The sequence below is a fragment of the Orbicella franksi genome, chromosome 7 (assembly GCF_964199315.1).
Source record: "Orbicella franksi chromosome 7, jaOrbFran1.1, whole genome shotgun sequence".
Lineage (NCBI taxonomy): Eukaryota > Metazoa > Cnidaria > Anthozoa > Scleractinia > Merulinidae > Orbicella > Orbicella franksi.
Window position 1 is genome coordinate 6,324,733 of NC_138151.1, and position 17,584 is coordinate 6,342,316.

Below are 17,584 nucleotides of genomic sequence, written 5' to 3' on the forward strand. Positions count from 1 at the left end.
AGTTGGTGAACTTGTAAAGTTCTTGTGTCAGAGCCTGTGGTTTAATTGCCAGGGCCTAGAAGAGAGATAAAAAGAGGATGTGCGAAGAAACCAGCGCCGTGCGAGGTCTCCCTCAATTTTAAGACCTTTTTAAGGATAATTATGACAGAAAGCCAACATCTTGGCTGCTTAGCTGTTGAAAAACAGGAGTTGTTTGTGTAAATTATGGTAAAAACCGAAGATTTTCCGTGTTTTTACATAAACCAATCAGAAACACGCACAGGAACTGACGTCATGCTACTCAGCAACACTTGTGACCGTCAAACCCGCGGGCTCAGTCATTCCTTGAAGTTCAAAAAAGGTTTCTTGTTTCCTCTAGTGACTTGTTTGCAGAAAATAATAGTAGATGCCAGAGACGTCAAACGTACAAACTTTCAGCCTCGTTCCCAGGGAGAAGGTAGACCTTGGAAACGAGGCTGAAGACTCAAATGTTAGTTGAAAGAGTCAATTCAATATTATAGAAAAAAAAGTTATGGATTTCAGCAAGAACTGATTGAAGCACCAGTTCTGAGATAATTGAGGGAGACTTACATGCATTGATTGTGGGGCTAAATGAAATAGCTCGTACTTCTTGTTTCTATAATTTTAAGAATAAAAAAATGAGATAAATATTAACTGTATGACTAAGTATTTAAGATTAAACGTTTCAGGTTGGGTTTGATGGTCATGATTATGTATGGTTTGGTGAACTGCCTGGCCTAAGTACGAGGTATCTCATTTACAAGTCTTGGACAGTGAGGTTGGGGACATGAATAAATCGATGATTAGTAACTCGTGAACTAATGCCACTGCTCTTTCACAGCATTGAATGACATGTTCAACTTGTTAAGTATCCAGAACTCATTGTCCAAGGTTACAGTCCCGTCAGTCTAATGTTGACATTCTCAGCTGGGCTTTTCTGTGAGGTCGATTGTGGCCTCGCTGTCATGCGGTCATTTGATCATTTTGACCGTCATTCCCGGATGTTAATAATACATAAATAAGACTAAGTAAAACTTAGGATAAAAAGATTTAATTTGTTCAGGTTGTAAGAAATAATAAAGACACATGATTTCTCGTATTTTTATGGCGTTTTTGGCTTAGCTACCTTACGTCATCAGCCGCCTCTTGTTAGCCTCTTTGTCACAACGACATAAGCACAAGCACGAACGTAAGCGTTACGGTAGCGAGGATGCATACAACACAATCATAAGTATAAAGGCATGCGCAGAATGGATAGTTGCCTTATTTTAGCCTCCAACCTCCTCAAAACAGTAACAAAGATGGCAGACTGACTCTTATGTTTATGCTTACAGCAGCGCGTTCCCACTTGACATATGTAAAAGCACAAGAAGAATCAATACTTTGTTCTGCTTGTGCTTATGATTGTGTTGTGGGTGTCCTCACTACTGTTATCCTTATGCCTGTGCTTACCGTTGTTGTGAAAACCAGGCTCAAGGTGACCACCATTGCCACGTTGCGCGGGAAATAGTATCCCGTATCAAGTATCCCGTGCTGCGCTCGTGCGTTTCCCGCCATATCGAATTGCATTGAGGTGCAGCCGAGGCGCTGCATCCAAGATGGCAACCAGGCCGAAAATCACATGGCACTTACGTTGCGCGATTGGTATGCCACCATTTTTGAAAGCAAAGTAGAGCGACTTTTAAGCGACATAACAAAATTTTTGGTTTGGGAAAGCGACATATCGGCTAGCGATGCGGTGCGCGCAGAATGCAAGGCAGTATTGGTCCCGGCGAGTATGTGCCTAATGTGGTATAGTAAAATGATTCTAGGCGGAGCTAGAAAATTGACCGATGAAACAGTAGAGTATGTTTGAAGTTTAAGAACACATTAATTTGAACGTTTCCCCAACACCTCCCTACAAATATCAACTGGCCATGAGAGATTTTATTTTATTGTGTTTGTCTTTCGTTGTTCATCAATACCAGCTGACGCGTTAACACGATTGTTCAATATTTTCTTCGCTCTTTTCTCGCTTAAATTTATCATTTTATAAAAGAAATAAAATTCAGGACACCAAAAGGCGATCGTTGATCACAGTTACAAGGTTTTCAGATAAGAAAATGACTGATGAATTATTGCTCGGACCAAACAAATTAATTTTTAATGAGTATATCAGGGATTTCCCTTTTATGGGTTAGTTGCAAGGCGTGTTTCCACTAGTTCTGCTCTGTAGAACTTAACTTTTCATGTCATACGAGATGCAGTCACTTATTTTTGACTCCTTGACGTAATATGTGGTAATATATCAAACACGAAATACCGCGTTTGACCACTTTCCAAACACGACGCGCAGCGGAATATTTAATTTATGAAGAACCTCGAGGTGTTTGGAATTTTGGTCAAACACGGTATTTCTTTTTGGTATATCTTCTCAATCGAAACTAAAATTGAAGGAGAAAATGGAGAAAAAAGATAGTAAAAATCTATGCTAATTAAGATAAGATATCCAAACACCGTGACGGTCTTGATTTGCATTGTTTGAACTTGATGACATATTAATGAGTTTGAAAAAAACATGTCCCAAAATATGTGGTGTTATGTAGATTTATTATAACTTATACGTTTATGTTGATTAACTCAATCCACCAGGGATTGAACTGTAAGAGTTTTGTGCTAATTCCGAACCCAGATCTCCCACTTTACAGCGTCAAACACAGTGCGATCTGAGTACGACTCACTGTCCTCTATATTCTGAATATTATTTTACTGATAAAAAATTCAAGCAGGATAGCTACATTATCTAAACAGAAAATTGTATAGAGTTTGCATTTTTACGAGAACTGCCGACAGGCACCATAAGCAAATTTACGATCAGAATTTATCCGATACTGTTACTAATCCTTTGGCCGCCAGCTGTTAGCGTTTACAGTCTTCACAGAGTGGTTTTGAGATTACAAAGTGAAATCTAAAATACATCATCGTAAAGTTCTGAAAGTAAACTTTCTCTAACCCGTTTCAAATATTGAATAAAGTGTGACTCAACCTGGGCTAACCTGAGCCCTAAGTCCTTTTGGTAAATATAAAAAAACTAATAAAAAACGGAACAGATCTATAATATATCAGAGTGTATTTTAAATATAAAAATAAATACCCTATAAATTCAATCTTCTACGTGACATAAATAGTGGTTATTTTTATAGTATATCAGGACTATACCTCTTAAACTTACTTAGCATAGTTCAATGTTTTTTGGCAAGATCTTTTTCGCGGCCAGCGCCTCGTAGTGTGGCATACACTCTTCTACAACAGCTGCTACTTCAGGCGGCAGATCTTCCACGTCAAACGCCGTGCAGGCTCGGGACCTGTTCTTCTTCACTCTTGGTTTGAATCCTGAACTCTTCAGGGCATCCTCGTGCCACCCAGCCCAGGTGTCCCACTCCGGTACAGGACCCGGCTCCCACGAAGTCATGTTCTCTTCATACTCCAGACCCACTGCTTCACAGTAACTCTGCAGGATTTCGTTTGGATAATCCAGAAGATCGTCTGCATCGACGACAACGGGATTTCTGTGGATATTTCTGTCGACGAACTCGTACAATTCCAACATCTGGCGAAATCCCGCTTCCGCGGGATCGAAGTAATCCCATCCCGTAAGCTTCGGATTCGTGGAGGCCTTGAAGAGCGAGTAAACTGCTTTTAGAGGATGGCGGATCAGGAAGGAGTGCTGAAAGTTTTTAAAACCCTCTTCAGTGAAAATATGCATCTTGTTTTCCACGCAGTAAGCCATCTCCTTTGAGAACAAGAAATCTCTGCCATCGTACTCTTTTTGAAGCATTTTGCTAATCGAACGGTATGTAGCTTGATGATTGGTCTCTTGTGAGGCGTATCTTGGACTTTGCTTCTCTGGGCCAAAGTAGTACGCTTTTGAGTACGGTTCGTGAAAGATTTTCGAGTTCTTGAGAGTCATGATCGATCTCTCAAACGCCGTCGAGACGCAACGGGGAGCCGTCCATAGAATTATTCTATTTTTTGACATCTTGTAAAAGGCTGTGTCAGCGCTGAATAGTACGAACGAATTTGATATAACTTCTTCAGATACTTATTTTCCCGCTTGTCTGTGCGATAAGCTTGTTCCAGCTGACCACCAAGGGTTCTTCTGTGTACGATTCACTCTTTTGATATTAGCTTTCCTTGTGTCCAGAAGTCTGCTTTACTATCAATGGATCTCAAATGGGTCTGGGCGTTGATTCAATCCCGCGGTTTTTATAGCCTGTGACCCGCTGCTCGCAGTGTGTCAAAGGTGCGAAGTATGCTCCCCACGCACTGCCAACTTGAACGTACTCCAGAGAAACAGGTGTACGCTTAGGAAAGCAATTTCCTTCCTTTCACGAAGAAAAAACTGAATGCAACAATTCGCGAAACAATCACATCGGGAAAATCAAAGTGCAGTCCAAAAACCCAATTGAAAGACACACTTTCAGTTTAAGAATCGAGCTACTAAGAATAAATGATGTACTTGAAAGTTTAATGAGAAACCAAAGCTTCTTTTTGCAATTTAAACTGGCTTTGTTTATCCAGTGGATCGCGGGATTAAAAGATCATTTATAGCGGTTTTTATCAAGCTTAGTGGCTATTTGAACATCTGTGTTCTGGCCACAAAAGAAGCCATGTTAAGTTCTGTGACGTCACTTGTTAAAATCCACCCGAGTAATAATTTCTTGCGGGGCGATTTGCGCGCACGAGCTGCTCGCGATTTTTAATCCAAAAATTACAATGAAGCATACATTTGTCGGAAATACTATTCAATGCTAGTCAAGAAAAAAAGAAAGTTTTAAAGCTATGTTTAGAAACATAATTATCAAGAGAAGCGATAACATTTTTAACGCGGTTTTAGATCAACTGACCGTGAAAATTTGACCATGTGATAAGAAATCAAATTGTGCCTCAGAAAATGACGTATATAAATAACTAAAGGATTTAAGCTCATTAATAATTCGTCATGACTGTGACGGGTGTTTGGCATGGATATCAGATCTTAATTAGCATAGATTTTTACGATTCCATTTCTCTGTTTTCTCCTTGGTTTTAGTATCGAACACTCAACACTGTGTTTGACCACATTACCAAACACCACGAATTTCGTCAAAAATTCTCCACTACGCGTCTTATTTTTCACTGTCTTCTCGCTGTTTGGAAATGTGGTCAAACACGGTCTTGTGTGTTTGATCTGTTACTTGAAATACTTCTCTGCTTCCTTCTCAGAGTTTTTGACAATTCGCTCACTGTCAAAGTATCAAGATTGTGCCTCTGCGATCAGGCTATATGAAAAAACCTCTTTTTTACCTCTTTTTATGGCATTAAATTAAGATTGGAAAAAAAAAAAAAAAAAAAAAAAAAAAAAAAAAAAACAGTTGAAAGAGAAGCGAATAAGAATGTCTTAAGACCAGCGCCACTGCATCCAACTAATATGTTATCATTAATTGTAGATTATTACGTATCTGTCTTCTTAGTGGACTCTCTTCTACTAGTTTCAACACCTGTTTGGAAATTTTCTTTTATTTCCAGTCTCTTCATGGTTTATTTTCGTCGTGGGGACATTAAAAGATGCAAACTGAGATAATCGGTCTAATAACATTTAAGATAACACCTGCCACAACACTATGTAGTAACTGGCATCATCTGATGATCGGCGGAGAACTGACTGCAGTGAAAGCACTGTCTATTCATTGATAGGCGGTAATTTCGAAGAACGGTAGAGCGAATTACTGGAATCATAGCTCGGATATGCGTTGGCTAAGGCTTCCTAACCTTGCAATTCTAACTTATCTTCATTGATCATTTTTGCACGAATCCGAAGAGCTTGAACTCTTTGATTTGACCTCATTCTCGTCTCCGAGCGAGGGCTTCGAGGACGAGAATGATTTGTCTTGACACGTCAATCATGCCGCGGTCGACCAATCACCAGGTAGATCAAACTGCGGCGACAATTGCTTTTTGAGTTCATCTAACTTCGGTTTATTTATCCCCCATCTGATTGGTTTCCCTCGTAACACAATTACAGTTCGCAACTTGTTTATACCAGCTAGTGTTTGCGCCTTTCTCTGATTCGCATTGCTAAAGGTTGAGGGATGAGTCAAGAATTTCTTTTTATTGGTTGCGAACCTGGGAGGGGAGTTTAAAACCGTTTGTTATAGTCAACCCTCTTACTAAGGACAATGGTCGTTTGTTTGGGAACAATATTTGATAAAGAGATATGCACCATATATATTTTCTCGCGCTTGGCGCTGGTTTACCAGTTCGATTTCCGATTGGTCCCAGCCAATACTTTGATTTTACCAATGTAATGACATCCACAGTCATTGGGTAAACACTAAGAAAAGCTCTTTTGATACCTTTTCCATATTTGACTTGAAAAGTTTTCGCAGCAAACCAGTTAGAATTTAATTCGTCGTGTGAAATGTCGTCTCGACTGTGTTTATGTATTGATCGAGAGAAAACCGGCGTTTGACCCATTTTCTTGTGCTATAAATCACTGCAGTTGTTTCACGGTAGAGGAACAGACGCAGCGCATTCATAATGTCCCTCGGCATCGAAGCTTCCTCTTTTGGAAAGGTGAATCGTGTCTAGGTGATACTCGCCAAAGCTGAAGTCTTCAAACAACTACAAAAGAAGATTTGTAAAAAAAGACTGTGAATTAAGAGGAATATTGATCCTGGAAAAAACCAAGGGTAGAAACCACGAAATACGCCATGAGTCGTCTTTGCTATAACACACAAAAATCACAACAACAAAAAAACTGCCCGGATGAAAGGGCACTGCCAAGTCTCTATTTCGTCTGAATTTTGTAAACATTTTGTTCAGCTCCTATTTGACAGAATTCCAGCAACATTTTTGAGGTCGCCATTTCGAGATACTCCATCCCACATTTTTCTCAATGCTTGTTGTTTCTTTTCTGTTTCTAGGGTCTGGTTTCTAGGCTTCCAACTCGTATCCGACTTGGCTAACAGCACGAAAATTTTATAGCGAAGAAGATACATGTAATGAATTGATGACATCTCATGAAAATCTAAATGGCTCACCGTAATGATTTTTTTAGCGTCAAATGATATCCTCTTTTTAAATCTGGGTGGTACATCACTCCTGCTCTTTTTGGCTGGTGCTTGCTCGTCAGGATTGTCACGCTGTTTGGTGTTCATTACAGTCGCATGTAGCTTGACTCGGTCATATTCTCGTTTCATTAAACCTTTAGATACGAATTTATCGACCAGGGCATCAGCAAGATTTTGTAGCCTGGTGAATATTGAACAATCAAAAACACCCTTAGTAACTACCTTTAAAGTTTCAGTAGGGTCAGTGTCAAACACAACTTTAATTTTTTTTTACTGATGTCCATCCCTGACTGCAATCAGTTTAGCACCTGTAGTATGATTTTGATACCACTCAGGGGAGTAAGAAGGTTAGAAGTTATTCCCCAGAGCCTCGTACTGAGGTCTATTGTTTTAGGCTGAATTTTAATATATCAAAATTGGTCTATTGTAATCACAAAGAGATTCGAAAGACACTTCTCAAACTCATTATTAATTCATCAAAGAAAATCACAACCATGAAGGAGGTTTGGATACCCGGTCTTAATTAGCATAGATTTTGGAGATTTTACTTCTCTGTTTACTCCTTAGTTTTTGTTTTGATTGAGACGATATATCTCGAGACAGTGTTTCATCGGCTATCCAAACGCCTCAAATTTCATTAAAAATACTCCGCTGCGCATCTCATTTTCAACTCTCTCCTCGGTGTTTGGATATCCTGATGAAACTCTGTCTCTCGTGTTTGATATATTACTTCAAAGGCTGGTTGTGGCTAAAGGAAGGATATTTACTCTTTTGCATGGGGTTCGTCAAAATCATGTTGGAGTTAAAATTACGTAACTCTGGGAATAAGGGTGTTTTGAAGAATTACAATGTTGCTATGACGACCTGTCATTTGATAAAGATGACAATGCGGCCACTTGACAAAAGTGTGGGCATTTGTTTGGTATCAACTTAATATTATTATATACATGTAGGGTGATGGTATAATCTCATCAAAGAACAGGTGTTTTAAACAGTTAGACCAAGATTACTCCAGAAGGAGTCGCACCAGTCTAAAGGTGGGGAAGGAATATTAAACAAGGAGTGACACCTAACATCATAAGCTTGCAATGGATTATGAATGCAAATAGTTGCAACTACTAAGCTCCCTGCCTTCACCAGTGAATCCATGACCCTTAAGTACTTGGTCTGGGGTGATGATGGACTACAGCATATACATGTATTATCAGCACCCATCTCCTATCCTCATTAACCATGGCAACATCTCATAGTTTTTACCTGTTGGAACCATCTTTGATGAGCACCTTTGCATACAAAACATCAACCTCGGCTGGATCGTCATTCATGTACTCCACACCCTTGAGTTCAACAACTACTGCAGTATCTTGCAGGCAATTGCTAAAGAACACACAGTATGTACATTAGTAACAGTGACTTTCACCCTGGAGCTGAAACATGTTTAGATGTCTGTTTTAATCTTGTAGGAACAGATTTTTAAGAATATTTTTGTTGAACAGATTTTAGGTTTTTGCTTTTGTAGTTTTTTTTTTTTAATTTTTAGCGATATGTTGTAAAGCACAGCTGATCATGTAAACAATTTGCGCAGTAAACTAAAATGTTGTTAAATATATTATTGATAAGTTAATAAAGATGGTGAATTTTAAGCTCGGTAATGAAATGTGAAGGTGAATTAATCAACATGACATGAGCGTGGGACAAAGAAAAATTCTGAGTCCCCCGACAGGAATCGAACCCATGACCTTCCAAACACCGGGCGGCACTCTAAACCAATTTGTTCTACAACAATTAAGATATACACTAATTGGTGCAATAATAGCAACAATTTCCAATGCTCTTCAAGTTCAGTCTGGGAAAACTTTTTTTAAGCAAAACATGAAACTCTAGTGTAAATGAAAGCTTTTACGCAAGTGTATTGTTTTCATATATTGTACTACTTATTTTGCTTTACAATGTAAGGCATGGGAGGTTGTAGTTTACAGCTTTATCAACAACAATAAGCTATTACTAACAGTAACAAGTTCTAAAAAAATAATAAAATACACCTAACAGTACTTGAGTGAATGTTTGTGAAAACTCCAAGTAGTTGGAATAGACTAGCACTGTTCTGATAAAAGCATTTCTTGTGGAGGATAGAGAACAATCCTGATATGTTTTCTATTTGACCCGTAATTTACGAGGCAATTACCTTACAAGTTCTTCGTAGCATTTTGACAGCAATTCTGCTGCACTTTTCTGTGACAAAAGTAATGTCAAAATGAGCAAGGTAAGGAGAGTTTATTAAAATCATGTTATTTGAAACATTGAATGTTAATTTTGACACATCTTCTTACCACTTCTTTGTCACTTAACAAGGTCATCATACCAACAGTTACGTGAATCTTGCTTGGCAACTGAAATATGCTGGCGTCAATTCCTCGACACTACAAAATAAGACAAAATAAGGATCAATTTCTGATTTTTTGCAAAAAAGTGAAAACCTGAGCTTCTCATCTAACAAATAAAAAGAAGAGAATGATATTAGTCTGGATGAGATATCACACTTGATGGAAATCAACATGCAGATATGGATCATTGACTTAAGAGATCAAGGAATTTAACTGGCTTGTATTAGCAACAGCTTATATTAATAGTATTTTTTTTGTCACCCAGATGATCACAGTAGATGAACTAACAAAAACCAACATATTCATATTATTTTTTGTCAATTAGATCAAATACTGTATGGTAAATAGTTCTAAAGAGAAAACTGAGAAATATCAATTACAAGGTTCCCTAATTCCTGTATAGTTTAATGGTTGGTTGTCACATATTTTTTAAAATATTATATTTTTCAAAATGATATAATCACAGTGATAATAGAGCATTAAAAAAATAATTCAGTGTTGAATAAGTTACCTCAAAGCAATCTTTAAGCACTCTCACTTTAAACTCATCAACTTTCTTTGCCAAGTTGCTCTTATACAGAGGAAAACACAAAAAATGTGTAAAAGGAATCTTTTGTCTTGATGATTCAACTATCACTTCAATGCGACTTCTTGCTCCCACAACACCACTTCTATTGGGGCCAGTTATAACTAAAATGGGACATGAAATGAAATTAATCAGCAAAAAAAAAGAAGTTTGAGAACAAGTTTCAAAAATGGGAACCTTGCTAATTTTTTGAGTGTTCTATCAAGGAGTAGGGCCTGGTTCACGCTAGCACCATACATGTAATGTTGTAATGGAAAAGTCACCAATGCGAACATTGCCACATGACTGCTACATAGCAGCAACACAATGATTTGAGCAGAATGGCATAAGACAAAAACTATATTTCCTTTATGTTGTTATCCTCACGTTACTATGTCATGATCAGTGGTGCGAACAAGACTTAAAGAAAAGGACCATCGCTTAAAAGTTTCAAGTGTTGGACTCTGAACACGGCAGTCCAAATTTGAACCCTCATAAGTTTGGGTCATTATGTTATGTTCCTGGGATAACATGTTATTCTCACAGTACCTCTCTCAATCTACCCAGGTAGAATGGGTACAGGCAAAACTGATGTTGGGAAATAACCCTTCCAGGAATGGATAAGGCAACACTTCATAATTTTTTCATCATAATTTTTCATCATAATTTTTCAACATCAATGTCAATGTTATCCTCATCATCATCTTCAGTTTCATCGTTTCTCAGCATAGAATGCATAGAAGGCATACATGTAGTAATACTTAAAATCCCTGAAATTTCAACAGTATTAAAAACTCACCAACATCTCCTTCTTCCCCCTGCCTAGGAATCATGATCTGTGTGCTCGTTTCTTTTTCAATTTTCTTTTTTGTTTCTGCTCTCTTTCCAAGAATAAATTTAAACAATGAACTTGGAACTTCCATGGACAGTCTGTATCCTTGTTCGGTCTTCTCAACTGACTCAACAGTATCACAAGCTTCATCTTCCCAAATCAAATCCTCTGAAAGTAAAGAATTTCTCGAATAATGTTTAAGCTTATTTACTTTAGGACTGCTTCATTAGCCCAAAGATTTAATTAATACTTTAACTGACGTTCAGATATAAGTAACGCCACAGGTGTCGTGAGTTTAGAATTAAGGGTGATCTATTTAAAAGTTTACAAGTCTTACTACAAATGATAGAAAATGTAAGTTTATGATGATCCAAGATTTTAAGCTTAGTGTTAAAAGCTTAAACTTACCTTCATAATGCTGGCCTGAAACCTGGTCCGAATGATGTTCAATTTTTTGTGTAAACGGCATTTTACGGTAGCATCGTCCACCTATGTTTATTAACGTTGGATTCATTACATCCATGTTTGGAAAACAGAATAAAGGCTTAAATACGGTTTATAGACTTAGCAGACTTAGCTCGATCTTATATGCCATTAGGGACAGCGCGTCTCCCAACCCCAAAATGCTTTGGAAACGAAAGAATATCGAGGTCGAAATGTATTATGGACCAAAATATAACAAGACAGCGGGAACCTGGTCTCTAACATTAGTAGGCCTGGTTAATTTTATCATTTTTAGCGGGTAAAGTAAATCCTGAATAAAATTTTTCACTTGAATTGCTCCAAGCATTGTTCAATATTTATGTATAGAATGATCCTTGCAAAGTTGAGCCGTCGACAGGGCAAACCCAGTGCTTACAATACTGAGATGAGGTGGTTTTCGAAAGCTTTTCGCCAGCCCAAAACTCGGCGAGAAATCGATCGACAAATTCAAAGCCATGATCTGGGACAATCCTACTGACGATATGCTACCAAGTTATGGTAAGTTTTTTTAAAAGAAAAATTAAGAAATGACTTCATGTGGAGTGATGTCGTGATGTGTAGGCTTATTTTTCCAGGTATATCCTGAACTAGTACTGGAACCAGCTAAAATATGCAATAAAGTTTATGTAATTTTGAAGATAAACAAAACGAAAATGCGTGCACGGGCCCGATAAAGTAAAATGATGTAAAATAGAAAATGGGATATGCTTATTTTGTAGCTGAAAAAATGCGATTAGGGTTTTAGACATGGTGTCGAAGGGTGGAAAGGGGGTTGGGGGGGGGGGGGGGGTTTGGGGGATGCCATCTCCAATACAGTATCACAGTTTTGTTGAATTAGAAACCAGTGACGCTTAGAACTTTATAATCTTATATACATCTTTGTCCGCTAGCAGCCTACTCCAACTCCACTTTTTTAGGTCTATTACCCCACTCCCTTAGAAAATATTTAATGCAGATGAGCTTGCCTGTCTTGCTGCATCGGGAATGCAAGGCTGGGTCTATACTGATCACGTCACATGGGTTTTAAAACAGCTTAATGACATGCAAAATGATACCATGCTACTATGCCCAATGTCGTTGTTAATATCTACAATGAGATGATGAGGAAAGCTAAGTTACTTAACCCTGGACCATTAAAAAGGCTGGTTTTCACTCTGAATGTGGGACAAAGGAATGGCAAAACTTTCATTGGCAACCCTCAAAATGGTGGTAATCATTGGGTACTGGTAGATGTTGAGCTGCGACCTTTCATGAAGATCATATACTGTAAGATGCTGGCTTGGCAACCTCCCCCAGACATCATTGATGTCGTCAATGATTTTGCACGGTACATTCCACAAGTTGGAACGCACAAAAAGAGTCATTTGGTGCTTGCCCACTCTCCCAGTGCGACTAATTGGCAGGGTCATGAATGTGACTGGCGATGCCGTAACTATTCCCTGCAAAGTTGCACTGATACATGTGGTGTTATTACTCTGGTGAACGCAGCTGTGGTAGCCTTGCACAGCCCTCTTTTCTGATGGTTAACGGGTCCAGTGATCAAAGAATCGATCTTCTTGCAACACCTGACCCAAGACTGGTTATATTTTGTGTCGCCCATGAGCAGAGACGAAGCCATATTCTTGTCAGTGTGAAACAAATTTTTAGTTTGTTTATTGTGGAAGTGCCACAACTTCCACTGATGACCACTCCATCTTTCCCTCACCCCCATTAGTGGTCATTATATGGTTTTACACATTGTGCTGGCATTATTTTGAGCATAATAGCGAGGCAAAAGAATCTAGCATTACGCGGGAATAACAGTGACAAAAACTGGCCGATGTCTTTTGAGCATAATATATAGTGAGATTTTTTGATCATCAAGCATTTGCATAATGACAACAAATTTGAGCATTATGTGTAAAACCCTATTTCATGACCCATTTCCAGTACTATTCTGATATTTACAACACATGTTTGCAAACACAAAATCCTTTAACAACAGAAAGACAACAATGTTGGAAAGGAATACTCCTAACATGAACCAAATGCACTGCCCCATGAAAAATGCAGGACATGTGGTTAGTGTAGTACAAAGATAGAAGAGTGCTTTTAGAAACCTTTTGACCTAAGTTTTCATCTCTAAAATGGCCCTTGTGATATGATCAGTAGCAGGCTGTACATGTTTTCATGACGATTTGAACAGCTAGAGATAACTGTGCAACCTGACACTAGCCTTCTAGCAGGCTACTGCCATATTGGCTTATGATATTGGCTTATGTTATCCACAGGTCTTTAGCTTCCTCATTGTGAAGAACATCATCATAATTTACTTTGATCAAAATGAAAAAGATCACCAGGGATAATGAAAACCTGGATCTGCAGGTCCCTTGGCAAAATTGTTTGTTTGATGCTGTGCTAAGTAGAGAAGATGATGTCATTATTTAGAGCATTTACTGCAGGAAACATTTTCACACTAGAAAATATATGAAATCATTACAGGTCAGACTAGTGAAATTTTAAAAGCTGATTCTAACTGTTTCTGGACGACCCATATGGAACATGCCAGGTCTCTTTCAACTGAAATCATTTTGTTATTAGCAAAAAAAGGACAGAGCAGTCATTCAAGACTATTCCAGCAGCTTGTATTAATAATAATATTAGACCATGTTTTTGATGTTCTGTAAAATAGAAGAGGGATAAGCATGTGAAATCATTATTGGCATGAGGTGAAACTAGTCTTGCGTTTCACACATTTAATTTCAGTGAGCTATCACAATACTGGGCATCGTGCTTTGCATAAATATTTGATCAATCAGCTCATTTCTGTAGGATTTTTATCAACTTGATCCCCACCACAGATATATGTATGTACATGTACATGTAAGTACTGAACGGCACAGTGCGAACTATATTGATTTTGCAACAAGTTTACTATTAATTTAATATTTTTTTGCCATACATGGCTCGAGTAACATTCCAAGGAAAATTGGACTCTGAGTACATGTCTGACATCTACTGTCATTTCAATATTGTCATATAGTTATTTCATATTGTTCTAGAGTTTTTACTGCTTTTAAGCAACAAATCTGAAACAAACGTTACATGCAGAAACAAAAAAAACAGAAAAATATTATTATATATTATATTATATATTTTCAGGCTTTCAATGTTGGTATGTGTGTGGAATTATAATGGGATTACGGTATGAAATTCTGTATTACTGCATTAAATACACGACAAGCCGTTATAATTATTGTTAATCAAATTAAAGAAACTACATATAATTTCTACATACACACAACACAAGCTAAGGTTCGTTTACTAGTAACAAATAGGTCAATGAATTGCAAGATAATAAATACCGTGGTGCACAACCGATCTGATGAGCAAAAATTTCTCTGACTGAGACGTTCGAGGGATAATTTGTGTTTCCTTTCAGAAATATTTCGAGAAAACGTGGGCTGGTGGTCGCTAACTGCGTTTTAAAGCTGAAATCAACCAGGCGTTTCAAGTGTTAGAGACCAGGCTCCCACTATCTGATTATATTTTGGCCCACAATACATTTCGATCTCGATATTCTTTCGTTCCCGATGCATTTTGGGGTTGGGAGACGCGCTGTCCCTAATGGCATGTCTCGATCTCGCAGTCGCGTTGGCCGCCATCTTGAAAATACGCTCGTGTGGACTGGCGCGAGTCCATCTCAGGTCCCAATGCTGTCAATGCTGTCACAGTTTAGCGTTATCGCCGATTGGTATCCCAAGTAGCCGACGTTCCCTCCCTCCCGTTTTTCCTCGGGCGTTGGGTACGGCTACACGTAGGCTATATCCCCAGTAAAAATACGAAGCTTTGTCTCAATAAATCAAAACACATAACGTCGCTGAAAATAGCCGCAGTTTATAACAGACTGTCTGATCCGACTCCGCAGTTATAACGGCAAACAAATCCGGTTTTGTATGCCGTTATAACTGCGGACTCGGATCAGACAGTTATAAATTGCGACTATTTTCAGCGACGATATACGTTTATATCAAGATTAAGAAAGCTTTAATTTATTGAGACAAAACTTCGTTGGAGGTTAAATGGTTTTTGAGCAGAATTATGAATGATTTCACTTGCCCCAGGCTAGGGTATCTGACGCTTTCAGTGTTTTGGGTATCCCTATACTGGGGATAACTAAAACCCTAGGGACTTGGGTACGGGGGAACCGATATTACTGTTACACCCGTGGCTCTTCCATTCGATAAAAAATTGGAACGGAAATTTCCTTGGGAAAGAATTCAGAAAATCCAGACATGGTTGAAATTTTCCGAAAAGCGAACCATTCAACCGAAAATTCTGGAAAGTCAGCGATGAAAATCAAATAGAACGGAAATTTCCAGGAAAAAATGTTCGCAAATTTGGAGGTTGTCCTCTTTTCCGGAAATTATGCAAATTCGCGATTTCCTTACCAGCCCTAGTTCTTTTGGCCGCGATCACAGCGAGTTGGACATCTCACGCAAGGATGACGGAGACGCGTTTTCGAAAATGGATTTATATTTTATTTTGGAATCTTGCCAGTTACGCCCTCATGTAAATGCAAATCTCCTACTGGGACGAGACTTAAACTGTTCTCGCAAAAATATTGATAAAATAGGTGGAAAAGATGTACGCAGTAGGAAAAACGCCATTCAAAGCATGGTCAAAATGTGCAATAATTTAAACCTTGTCGACATTTGGAGACTCCAACATCCAAACGACGCACGATTTACTTGGCAGAACAGCTCGGGAAAGATAAGATGTAGGTTAGATTATTGGCTTATTTCGAAGCACATAATTCCTCGCACTAGTAAAACAGATGTGAAGTCTTATTATGATTCGAATAAAAATAAACAACCAAAAATCGTCTGGTCCAGGGTTTTGGAAATTTAATAACTCCCTCCTTGATAACGAAGTAAAATGCTTGTTCTTCAAACCCCAAACGTAGAAATGAAACTAGTTAAACAAAATCTCCCGGTTAAGACTATCTATAAATTACCCTTCAAGGTCACAATGGAAAATAAACTTAGATGTTTTCAATATAAGGTACATAACATTCTACCCACTAACAACAAACTTTACAAAATGAAGTTGAAAACATCTCCGAGCTGTGATCGTTGTAGTCACCCCTACCAAAATTTACTTTATCTCCTATATGAATGCCCCAGAACTCAAACTTTTTGGCAAATGGTAACCGACTGGTGGAACGAAAAGCGATCGGAAACTGTCGCTTGAAATGCTACAGATATTTTATATGGTTATCAACCAGAATCGAATCTTTTTCAAGCCCTTAACCATTTTGTAAATACCACATCTATCTTTCGTGGTTAAACAAAGCCTCTCTCAGCTTTGAAATTTTCAGCTTGTTACTCAGTGAAAAGATCCTTTGTGAACGTACAACTGCTTTAAAAATAATACATTGACGAAATTCGGAGCAAAATGGACAACACTATGTATATGAGCTGCCCCAAATATCTTTGTCTCAGAGGATGTGCTACTTCTATTTTTTCTAGTTCGTCTTTCATTTTTATTTAAGTTTTGTTTATTTTAATTTTTCTCTCTTCCATATATAATTGTTCCGTTATAATAACATCCAATGTATCGAAAGTTAAAAAAAATGCTAGGTATTCAGTATTGTATAAATAGTGTAAAGTAGCTGTATGAGCATTGTAGTGTACTGACCGAAAACAATGTAAAATATCTTATAGGTATAGGCCCTTTGCACGATCCGGTCACATGGTACAAAATCACACATGCTGGTGAGCAAGTTGCGCAGTGGGACTTCCAAAACAAAGGCAGGTCCAGGTGGACTGGTACGAGTTGCATTGTTTTGGAAGTCCCACAGTGCAACTTGCTCACCAGCATGTGTGATTTTGTACCATGTGACCGGATCGTGCAAAGGGCCTATTGCAAGCAATGTAAAGTAGCTGTGTTTGTATTTTAAGCTGTATACGTAGATGTATTGTAATGGTAGTTGTGTAAGTATTAGTAGTGTAAGTTATGTAACTGGCTGTATTGTTTGCAAATAAAAGTTTATTAAAAGAGAAAAAATCCATATAAGCACACCATTGAATGTATAAGCAAGAGAGCCTCTCAGCAGGCAGGTAGAGCCTCGTTTTCTTAACAGTGAAATGCCGAAAAAAATTCATGCTTGCCCAAAACTAAAAGAAATCAACCGAACGGCATCCTCACGTACCGCACAAAAAGCTGCGGCGTCTTTTTTCCGATATCT

General features: G+C 38.2%; 2 protein-coding genes across 2 annotated transcripts; both read right to left on the minus strand.

Annotated features, from left to right (window-relative positions):
* Positions 1 to 73: 73 nt before the first annotated feature.
* LOC145491817 (uncharacterized) lies at positions 74 to 4,440 on the minus strand. Its single transcript, XM_081471088.1, has one exon. It carries the CDS (start codon positions 4,016 to 4,018, stop codon positions 3,212 to 3,214), a length of 807 nt encoding a protein of 268 aa, XP_081327214.1. The 5' UTR covers positions 4,019 to 4,440; the 3' UTR covers positions 74 to 3,211.
* A 152-nt stretch (positions 4,441 to 4,592) lies between these two features.
* On the minus strand, positions 4,593 to 11,452 carry LOC145491816 (activating signal cointegrator 1 complex subunit 1-like). Its single transcript, XM_081471087.1, has 8 exons — positions 11,281 to 11,452; positions 10,840 to 11,040; positions 9,987 to 10,165; positions 9,422 to 9,511; positions 9,277 to 9,323; positions 8,349 to 8,468; positions 7,062 to 7,272; positions 4,593 to 6,642 (listed from the first exon to the last, which is right to left on the minus strand). Exons 1-8 carry the CDS (start codon positions 11,393 to 11,395, stop codon positions 6,526 to 6,528), a joined length of 1,080 nt encoding a protein of 359 aa, XP_081327213.1. The 5' UTR covers positions 11,396 to 11,452; the 3' UTR covers positions 4,593 to 6,525.
* Between the last annotated feature and the right edge of the window lie 6,132 nt (positions 11,453 to 17,584).